The 10,790-nt window shown below is 33.3% G+C and overlaps 2 protein-coding genes across 2 annotated transcripts; one reads left to right on the top strand and one right to left on the bottom strand.

Annotated features, from left to right (window-relative positions):
* The first annotated feature begins 624 nt into the window (after nucleotides 1-624).
* Nucleotides 625-2,191, top strand: LOC134278943 (NCK-interacting protein with SH3 domain-like). The gene is made up of 2 exons (XM_062761247.1): nucleotides 625-793; nucleotides 1,207-2,191. Exons 1-2 carry the CDS (start codon nucleotides 635-637, stop codon nucleotides 1,420-1,422), a joined length of 375 nt encoding a protein of 124 aa, XP_062617231.1. The 5' UTR covers nucleotides 625-634; the 3' UTR covers nucleotides 1,423-2,191.
* A 3,593-nt stretch (nucleotides 2,192-5,784) lies between these two features.
* On the bottom strand, nucleotides 5,785-7,456 carry LOC134278942 (uncharacterized). The gene has a single exon (XM_062761246.1). It carries the CDS (start codon nucleotides 7,395-7,397, stop codon nucleotides 5,790-5,792), a length of 1,608 nt encoding a protein of 535 aa, XP_062617230.1. The 5' UTR covers nucleotides 7,398-7,456; the 3' UTR covers nucleotides 5,785-5,789.
* Between the last annotated feature and the right edge of the window lie 3,334 nt (nucleotides 7,457-10,790).

The following is a 10,790-nucleotide window of genomic DNA, read 5'->3' as shown; positions in this document are numbered from 1 at the left end:
CCAACTTTTATTTGCGTTTGAGAGATTTTTCGTGAAGTTCTCGAGAGACTTGTCATCGCTGTAAACTGTTTCTTAAAGTCTATGTGTCTATTAACAACAGAACCTGAAAAAGGCTTGATCAAGAAAATTATTGTTTTGAACTAGTTTACCCCCAGTAAATTGCGAAATAAAAGTCGTCACCAATAAAAGTTGGTTTACAGTAAAAGTAGAGGACAAAAATTTTGTCTCATTTTCACAGGTGGCACATGTAAAATTAGAATTGTAAAGTAATTTAGAACTAAATATTACTTTCTTATGTGCTTGAAAAATGTAGCAATATTGCTAACTATCTCACCAGAAGGCACACTATGCAAATTTTCCGAACGTCCCTTTGGTATCATCTCTTCATCTCATAAAGTAGGTGTAAAAATTTATGCCAAATAAGTTTATGACAATGTATTGATATTTTATTGTACATTGAGTAAAGTTGAAATGGAATAGGTATCTTTAAGTCATGAAATTTTAAGTAAACCATAACCATTTACTCTTGAAAATTTCAAGACTCCTTGATTTCTTACTTTTTGTAGATTTTTGTAAAATGTTACATTGACTGATTTAACAGAGATAGTGTTCTCTTTCAGAGGATCCAGTGAAGATGTTTGATCACCTGACCTACCCTGTCCAATCACAGGTCAAGTTTATGATTGACATGTACAGCCAGCCAGGCACCGCCTCCCTTCTGTATGTTAATGACGCCAAAGTCCTGATAGACATCCTAATACGATTCCTTACTGACCTACAACCAGGAGACAAAGTAGGGGACTAGGGCTTACTCTCATTCTACATCAAATGTGTACTAAATATAAGAACTTATTTGACATTTTTTTCTTTCTTTCTTAATTATGTATGTGTAATATTACTTTATGCAAAAATTAGTGTCTGACTGAAACTCTGCACATACAGTACATGACATGTAGTGCATGTGTACATAGTTTTAAAATGGACATTTCCATAAATATGATGAAAAAAAAACTTATTGGAAGGAAAATTTATTGATATTTTTAAAGTAAACATCAGCTCTTAGCATCATAGCCTGTCAGTACCAATCTTTGTATTATTAACAAGATTTTTTTCTATTTTATTTATCTTGACATGTAGATATAAACATGTAATATTTCTATCAGTGTTTCTAAACTTTTAATGGATCCATCACTTTTGTCATTGCAGCTCCGGTCTTCAATTCTCATTCTGTTGAAACTCCTTGTGAAGAACTCAGATTACTTTGAGCACCAGCACAAACTGAGTGAACTGCAGGAGTGTTTGATGACAATCAGGAAGGAGGAAGAGGAAGCCACAGATCAGGACAGGAAGGAAGTAGAAGTTATCCTGGAGGAATTAAATAAACACATGGGGGACAAAGGGAGAGTGAAAGTAGAACACTGAAGGAAGGAAGGGAAAATTGCATTGTGGGATAAAGAACCTTACAGGAACAAAGTGATAGCCATGGCAGTATGCTGTCAACTTTTCCATATGCAGTAGGAAATTAGAAAAGGAAAAGGGAAGTTACTGTACTTACTCAACATTAGTTTATTTAAACACCATGGTTGTATTCACAAGTTATAGCATTTCCTTTATATAGCTGTATTAATCTGTATAAACCTGTACAAATTCAGCTTTCAAGGGTGCACAAGTTTTATTTTGTTTTTCACAGAGTGAAAATGTTTGATGTTGTTAAGTTCATACTGTGTTTGAATAGTAGATTTCTATGTTAGTTGTAAATGTATTTGCTATGTAACTTATTATGATATATGTGCCATATTACTTTGATGTATGTATACCCCTTACCCATTTGAAACAAATTTCTTATTTTTGGTCATTATAAATGTCCAAAAGTTGTGTTGTAAACTTAAACTTTTAGTTTTCTTACTGTATTCAAAAAAGCTTGACATTTGTAAAAAATGAACACCTACCAAAGAAAATAATCATTATTGCTACATTTACAATGTGTCCAGCTTTTATCATACATGTAATGATACTCCTGCATTATATTTCTGTGATGTTTCATACAATTAGGCATATACGCAAGAATGATATTTTCATGAGCACATTGTCTCGCATAATAACACAAAATTCTTGAAAATTAAAAGTGATTTACAGTACATATAAATTATACATAACTTTCAGTAAGATAGTCAATACACAGACGGTATAGTGTATACTGTAAACCAATTATTATACGCGTCATTTTTTATTCGCGACTGACCGCTAGAGAACTCATCCGCGACGATTTATTTCCGCGAACAAGTGGTCATATTTTTTATTATTTCCACAAGTATTTTTTTGTATCAAATTAAAATTTTATATTCGCCCATAAACTAGGTAAAATGCTACCGTGAGTACTATTTACGCATTATCATTCAAGATATTCTGTGCATTGCGTCCATTTAAAATCTTATATCCGCACCTAAAGCAGGTAAAATGTTACCATGAGTATAATTCTTACGCATTATTCACGACGCTCGAATGAAAATCGGGGAAAAAATCGGGGAGATTAAATTGACGCTTTACAAGATCTACATAGCCAAAGGGCAATTATTGTAAATGGTTGGGACAGAGCAGGACTTGGCCATAATTAGTCGGTAATTAACCAGGCTATCTCTAACTCGTCTGTGACAATAACATGAATAAAGAACAATAATAACACAAGCTGAAATAATTATTGACATTTTAATCATTTTTAGACAAATAGTTTTAGATTCGCCATTCGTTTCTATATTTTTTCTGAATGTTTGTAATTAAATTTCAACTGCTTCCAGAACACTAAAGTTCTTCCGTGATTACTTATTGAACCGTCGGGATCGGTATTCAAAAAGGGCAGATAACTCTAATCATAACATGGGAAAATGAACAACTGGTTCGCGACGATAAATATCCGCGAGCAGATGTTACTCGCGGAACTCGCGGATATTTATCGCACGCGTATAATACTTGGTTTACAGTATATAGGACTGAGTTGCTCAGCAGTGTATAGGAATTTTATCTAGGAGATAATATATGTGTTTATTGCGATTTTAGTGCTTCAGTAATCTACTGATTATATGGAAGACTGTTTGATTTTATTAAGTGATATTACATAGCTGGTTTTATATCATTGTATTGTATAAAGTGCTCTATATTCACTTTCCTCTACGTTGAAAAATTTCAATTGCTGAATTGAAAAATTTCATTGGCATTAGTGTACTTTCTTCTCAAATTTTCACAGTTTAAAAGTGTTTAAAGTATTCTTATTGTGTGTCATTTGTCAGGTTACTCTTGTTTTTCAAGGTGTAAAGAAAGAATTCAATGATTTTGAGAATTTTTCTTCATATTATTTTTCTATTTTACATTTGGCAGATTAAAACATTTATTGTTAACCAGGATGCATAATCCTTTGAATAAAAACAAGGAATATGGCACAAAATTACACTCTTCAGCAAATAAAATGTGTTTTAACATTTATTTGATGTAATCTATGGTATCATTGTGCATATATATTTTCCATCTTGTCAAGAATTTTAGGCTTGGGAATTTTTACAGACATTCAGGTCTAAAACAGGATTTTAAAAAAAGATATAGATAAAATTTATCTACGGAAATAATTTTACATATAGCCAAAAAAAAAAAAACCCAACTGACAAGTTTGAAATACACCCACATTTATAACAATATCCAGGTGTATTGTAAAATAAGAACCAGGACTCGGATTTTGTATGCTTTGTTGTGAAGTGTAATTTAAACTCAATAAATACAACTCACTAAAGTGTGAAATATGAATTTTGTTGTCATCTGTGCAGATGCTTTAATTGCATCTATGTCATGCATGTTGTATGTTGCTAGGGGCAATCTTAAAGAAGGTAGTGTAGTAAGCAAGAAGAAATGATAAGAAAATACATGTAAAATGCTGGACAGGGAATCAGACTTTGGACTCCTGTATCATTGGTCAGGTACTTTATCAAACGAGCTACGTATACCACTGTCAATATCTACGGATCATGTAGCCAAAACTTCTACAGTTAATCAAGCATTCCACTAAATGTATTGTTTGAAATCTTAAGATTTTAGTAAGTTTTAATATGCTAGCAGTTATTCAGCCAACCTTATTGTTTTTTATTGAATCCTAGATTTTGGTCAGGTTTCATATGCAGCAATTACTCAATTGCAATCTTAAGTCTCAATATCATTAAAAAAAATATTTTTTAAAACTTGGACGAATTCCAGATTATATTATTTACGGAGATACCAGGCCCCGGGATCATGAAACATCTTAAGCTTAAGTCAAAATCTTTACTTTATGATAAAATGGTGTACAGGTCTTGCAGACCAAAATTAAAACATTTTTCAACATTGCTTTACAGAAGTATTGTTATCTGCAAATTTCTAAATAAATTCCTCAATCAATGAATATTTGTAGGCGATTGAAAATTTGAATTAAATCAGTTTGTTTCATGACCCTGGGGCCTGGCCTTTGGATATTTCTCAGATGCGTGTTCTATACGAAATCTCCTTGGTCAATTGCTTGAAGTATTTTTTTTTAATTTAGTATAAAATATTCATTAAAAAACCCGATTAAACCATTAGTTAATTTATACATCTCCCTTGATCTAAAATGTAACGAGTGTGAAGAATTATCCTCCTCTTTTAAAAGGGGGAAATTCGAAAATTTTTACTAAATAAGCTTTAATTTTTTTTTTAAAAAATGCCATCATTTCAAAATTCGATCCTATATATGCATTATTTTTTTTATATGTGGCATCTTAATTAAATTTTATAATTTCAAATCAAACTGCTGCTTTCATTGCCTTTGACTAGGACTTCAGCAAATGGAAACACATACGAGGGTACGAATAACTTAAAGATTTTGTAACATATAACTATATTTAAAAACAAAATTATACCACCAGGAAAATGATAAAGCGGCGATTTTCCTAATGACACCCTGAAACAGTAAAAATTCTCACGATTTTGATTTACCTGTATTGAATATGCATAGATCTTTTTTACATTCAAACTAAAGATTTTTCAAATTCTAAAGTTTTATTTTACATTGCTGACACCCAGTAATGGAGTTTAATTGTGAAGTACACAAAACTAGTATTATGGACTTATTGAATCAATACAGGATAGTCAAATATATATAAGAAAGAATTTACATGTGTAGCATTTTATTTCATTTTCTGGTCGTATCATACAGATAATTTTTCGGAAAGCTGCAGAGGACCCATTATGAAAGGAAGTGTAATAATAGTTCGTTGAAAAGCATTGTAAATTATTTTATACCGGTACTTCATATATATGATTTTCTTAACATCACCGCTATAATACTCTCCAGCAAACAAATTTTCTCGTTTATCCACACATACACCATATGGATTCTTCAGAGCACAGTTGTCTATATAACGGAGGAACACCCCATCCTGGTCTAGTATGTGGATACAATGGTTTTTAAAGTCTGCTGTCAGGATCTGACTCTGACTCTCAGTGGTTATTCCAAAAAGGTTGAATGGGTTGGTGTTTGGTGGAGAAGAATGACCGGTGTATCTAAATCGGAGTTTTCTTGTTCAGTTGTAAGTACAGTGTATTATGCACTTAATTAATCTAATTAATCAGTACATCGGGTAGACAAATATATAAGAAATACATGAGCGGCATTTTAATTGAATTTCAGGTCGTATAATGCAAACATTTTTTTTTCAGAAAGAATTCCATGCAAAGAATTCAGTATGAAAGGAAGTGTAATATTGGGTCTTTGAATAGAAACTATATATTAATTTTCACTTCACATATTTGATTTTCTTAACATCACCGCTGTAATACTCTGCCACAAACAGATTGTCTCTTTTATCCACATATATACCATACGGATTCTTCAGGTCACAGTTATCTATATAACAGAGGAACACTCCATTCTGGTCTAAGATATGAATACAGTGGTTATTACAATCTGATGTCAAGATATGACTCTGACTGTCTGTTGTTATTCCATAAGGTTCAAATGGCGCGCACTTTGCAGTAGAAGAATGACCGGTGTATCTAAACCGGAGTTTTCCGGTCTGGTTAACCACAACTACAGCTTCAGCTCCACAATCAGCCACACAGATATCCAGGTTTCTGTTCTCAGTGATGTATTTCATAATTGTATTTCCTGAATATAAAGGTTTACCCTCATCATCAAATTGGATGGTTTGTTTCTCTATGGAGCCTGAGTAACGCGCAACTTTGGATTGTGTCTGATCATCACTGTACAAGGTAACCAGGAGATCGCCAGACGAGGTGACACAGAGTTGTAAAGGTGTCCAGTCCTGAAATCTGATTACCTCCTCTATCTGTTCATTAGTTACTTTATATATAGTGCTTGTTCCCCAGTCAGAGTAAACTAGATCCCCAACATTTGTCACTGCTATATCATATGGTGATTCCACTGATTTTATTTTAATTGACTTTATAAGTGATCCTTGAATACTAAAGCATTTCAAATCACTGACATCACTTGCTATTGTCCAGATTTCTTCTTCTTCAAAGCAGGTAACACAGCGGAGATTGTCGTACCCGGTATTTATAGTAGTGATAAGGTTTGGTTCCTCTAGAAAGTTTCTGCTGAGTGTAACTGGTTTCTTCAGCTTGTATCCATTTTCTTCTGTTGTGTTGTATAAAGGTGTCAAATATCCAAACAGCGTGCAAAACTGATCTGTGTCTATTGTCTTTAAACTAAACCTTGGTAATGAAACTTGGACTTTGGGAGGAAGTCTGCTAAATTCTTCTGTTTGAGGGATGTATTCCATGGTTAGAAACACTTCCTTAGAGTCTTCAATTCTATACAGGTTAAGCAGTGTTTGTTCAATACGATATTGTATTTGTTTGATTTCATCCAAATGTTCTTTCAGAATATTCTTGTGTTTAATTTTTAGTTCTTCAATCTCTACTTTCATTTTATCCACAATGTTACTGATTACTCTGTGACAGTCTTCTCCATGTTCCGTCACTGTTGTGGTAAGTTTCTCATATTCTTCGTCCAAGTTAGCTATTTGAGTTTCTATGTCTGTTGCTACTTCTTCATACGTTGGAGAAATTATGTTTTCCAGAGCTTCTGTATCATTTTCAATGACTTCTTTCTTCGCATTATAGACATCTGAGAGAGTTGAAATTGTATGCCCCTTGTGTGTATCAGATATTATAGAACACAAAGAACATACAGAAATATCACATTCTTCACAGTAATATTTGCAGCTTTTTGTTTGATGTGCGATACATTTAGGATAAATCAAGGTTGATTTCCTCTGCTGGACTGGGACAACTTTGTGTTTATCATAATCATCAGAAATATGCTTTCCTGTGCAAGAAATGCACAGGTTAACTTGACAGAAATCACAGTACATTTGCATTATAGCGTCCTCACAAAGGTCACATCGGATGACATCTTGTGCACTTTTACTTGGATCCATCTCCAATTCAACATTCATACATGCATCTGTTTAAAATTGAAAATAAATAAGTAAATAAATATCTTACGCAATTCTCTACAAAAAAAATGAGGTCTGGTATATCAACGAATATTTAATCGTCATTTCCTCTGCATGCTCTGCTTTACTGAATCACAACAATGCATAATTATTTTATTCCGAAGATATCATTTAAAATGATAAGACAATTTTGTCTGGGAAAACATACCCCTGTTCTCCATAGTAACCTATGTCTATATTATATTTTATTAGTTCATAATGAAGGAAAATAAAGGATTCCGTTAAACCATAGAACACGTGATAGCACAGATTAATCACTTTACAAGTTGAATTGTCGATAAAAAACTATGATATTTCCGCCTTTCCAAATATCTTAATCGATTGACTTATTATTATAAAATATATATGGTTGATTAATGTTCATATTTTGTATGGATTATAAGTAAGAAAGCAAGTCAGAAAATATTGTTAATATATTATCATTATATATATATGGTTGATTACTGCTCATATTTTGTATGGATTATAAGTAAGAAAGCGAGTCAGAAAATACTGTTAATATATTATCATTATATATATTATTATTATTATTATTATAAATTTTTGCTATGAACATTGTTGCTTCATTTGGTAGCCTTGTATAGAGAGTGCTGTCTTTTATCAATGCAGCTGATGCAATTTTATTTCATCTCTTGAACCATATGTATGCATCTCTTAAGTAGAACACTTACTTTGTCAGTATTCAGCCAATTGAATTTAAGATTTCCATCATTTACAATAAAAATACATTGTACGTGTGAGTAAAAATATATTAATCTAGAACTCCATTTTCATTTGCATCAGTTGTCTTAATGCCACACTGGTCTCCCTCCCTCCCTTTTGCAGCAATATACCTTTATCACCTACATACGACATTTATATCTCTTAATTGATTCGATACGCAAGAACATGCTCTACGTATGAACAATTTTTAAAACGAAGTAAGTTATTGACAAATAAGTTGCTAAAACAAGAATATCAGCAGTCTCGTTTAAAGTCATTATTTCAAAACTTTTATTTATGAATGACTCTAATCCCAATCTAATTAAAATCATACCTCTTAGATCCGCGTCGTATTCACTCTTACGCAGAGTGAATACAGCGCGGATCTAAGAATGGAATGACTAATTCTTGGTCAAATAAGTCGGCCAAGAATTAGAGTCATTCCTTATAATTTAATTTTAATATCAATAAACAACTCTGGGTGTAAATTTTTTTTTGCTTTTTATTAGTTCACATTTGCTGCTCAATAATACAACAGTAGTAACAGAAGTGATGGGAAGCAAGAGGAGGGAAAAACTCACAAATAGGCCTAGCAACCATGTTGTTTGTTTACATGTGGTAAAATCAAGTAGCTGTTTGAAATTAATTGTACATTTATTTAATCTGAAATTTTCCATGAATCCTGAGGACTGGAAATGGGAGGATTGCATGGATACAGATAATTCAGATGGTTGTCAAGTGGGTGTGTCATCATACCAAACCAGGTTATACAGAAATAATTCATGTTCTTAATTAATCTAAACTTTTTAAGTTTTTCATACTAGTCTACATGTAATTGTTAGGTCATTATGTAAACACTGAATTGTCAACGGATTTTCCCCTTATTTCTCGATCATGACAAGAAGCATATGACGGGTGTGACCGGTCGGCATGGGGATACTCACTCCTCCATGGCATCTGATCCCACCTCTGATGCTTTGGAGGTCCGTGTTGGCTCTGTTTCTATTTTGTATTTTTTAATAGAATTTCGAGTTTGAATACTGTTCGTTATTATCTCCATATATATTTCATGGATATATTCATAATTTAATTTTAGTTTTAACATGTCATTGATTAGATAAACGATTTATTATACCCCCACCTGAAAAGCGGGAGGGTATAAAGTAATCGGTATGTCCGCCCGTTTGTTACGCTTTAGGATACCTTTCTCTTATCCACAACTCCTCTCATACCACTGAATGACATTTGATGAAACTTTCACAGAATCTTTATTACATATTCCATTGTGCACCTCCTATTTCATTTTTTTGATCCGACACATATTTTGGGTTTTCCTCAGCAAAACATGGACACTGCCATTATACTCATATGGGAGGCGGGGGTATCATTTAGTGAGCTCATTGCTCATAGTTTGATATTTTTTTATATTGTATGACATACGTCGCATGTATCACAATGGGTTACGCCAAAAACATATTACTCAGCTTGAGGCTGATTTTTATAAAGAGAAAAGAAAACAAAAAAGCCCAATGGGGTTACTGTGATGTAACAATACAGATACAGAACAATTCTTTGCCTTCTTTTTATCCATTTCTTTCATTTAAACCTTTTCTGTTTGCTAGTGTAGACAGATTCTAGTTAACTCTTAAATGTCAATATTTTAATAGGGAGAAATGATGTATGAGGACATATCTTTTCGTGAAATGAGTTGTGAGCAATTGCGCCTTAAAATAGAAAGCAATCTACACCTTTTGATACAAAAACAATGGGCGATTATAGCATTAGGACAATGGTTGGTGAAAGCGTACAAGAAAATGTAATGGTAAAAAGAAAACGGCGCAACAAAATTTGACTTCTGAACCAAATGCATCACTTTTGATCACAGAATAATGTCAAATGCGTATCCGCATCAAATCATTGTATTGAGTGAGACTCTTGCGCATTCACCTTTCAAGTTCCACTTAGCAGTCTCATCAGATACCGTCCCAAGCACAATATCGAATTAGAATTAGGTGATTGATTGATTGTATATTGTTTAACGCCCCTCTCGAGAATTTTTCACTCATATGGAGACGTAATATCGCATTAGGCCTCCTGTGCTAATTCGAAATGGAGGATAACTGAGTACTCATTAGGGTCAGGAGCAAATCAAGTATGAGACTGCAAGGCTTCCCATTAGCGTCAGGAGCAAATCAAGCATGAGACTGCAAGGCCATAATTAAATGCTCGGGTTTCAGGAACTGTTTTAGAGAATTCTGCACAGCCACCGATACCGACGAATCATACCTCCATGGATGCGCTGCATCAAATACCAGCGGATAAGCTGCATCAAATACTAGCGGATGCTGAAAGCAGGAAAAGGAGTCAAAGCGCGCAATTGAAACTCAGGGACAAGCACAAACTCAAACTACCGATTCTGGACATTCAAAAGTGCTGATGCAGAAAAGTCAGAATAAAATAGATAACAATGAAAAAAAGATTAAGACAAATGCAAGATTTCCCAGAGAATCTTTTGAGAGAGAGTGCAAGTATCAGAGGTTAAATGGCACTATT

The sequence above is a fragment of the Saccostrea cucullata genome, unplaced genomic scaffold (genome assembly GCF_032062105.1).
Source record: "Saccostrea cucullata isolate Sc308-1 unplaced genomic scaffold, CSIRO_AGI_Scuc_v1 ctg6418, whole genome shotgun sequence".
Classification (NCBI taxonomy): Eukaryota; Metazoa; Mollusca; class Bivalvia; order Ostreida; family Ostreidae; genus Saccostrea; species Saccostrea cuccullata.
Note: the sequence above shows the minus strand (reverse complement) of the source record. Positions and strands in the feature narration are given on the sequence as shown.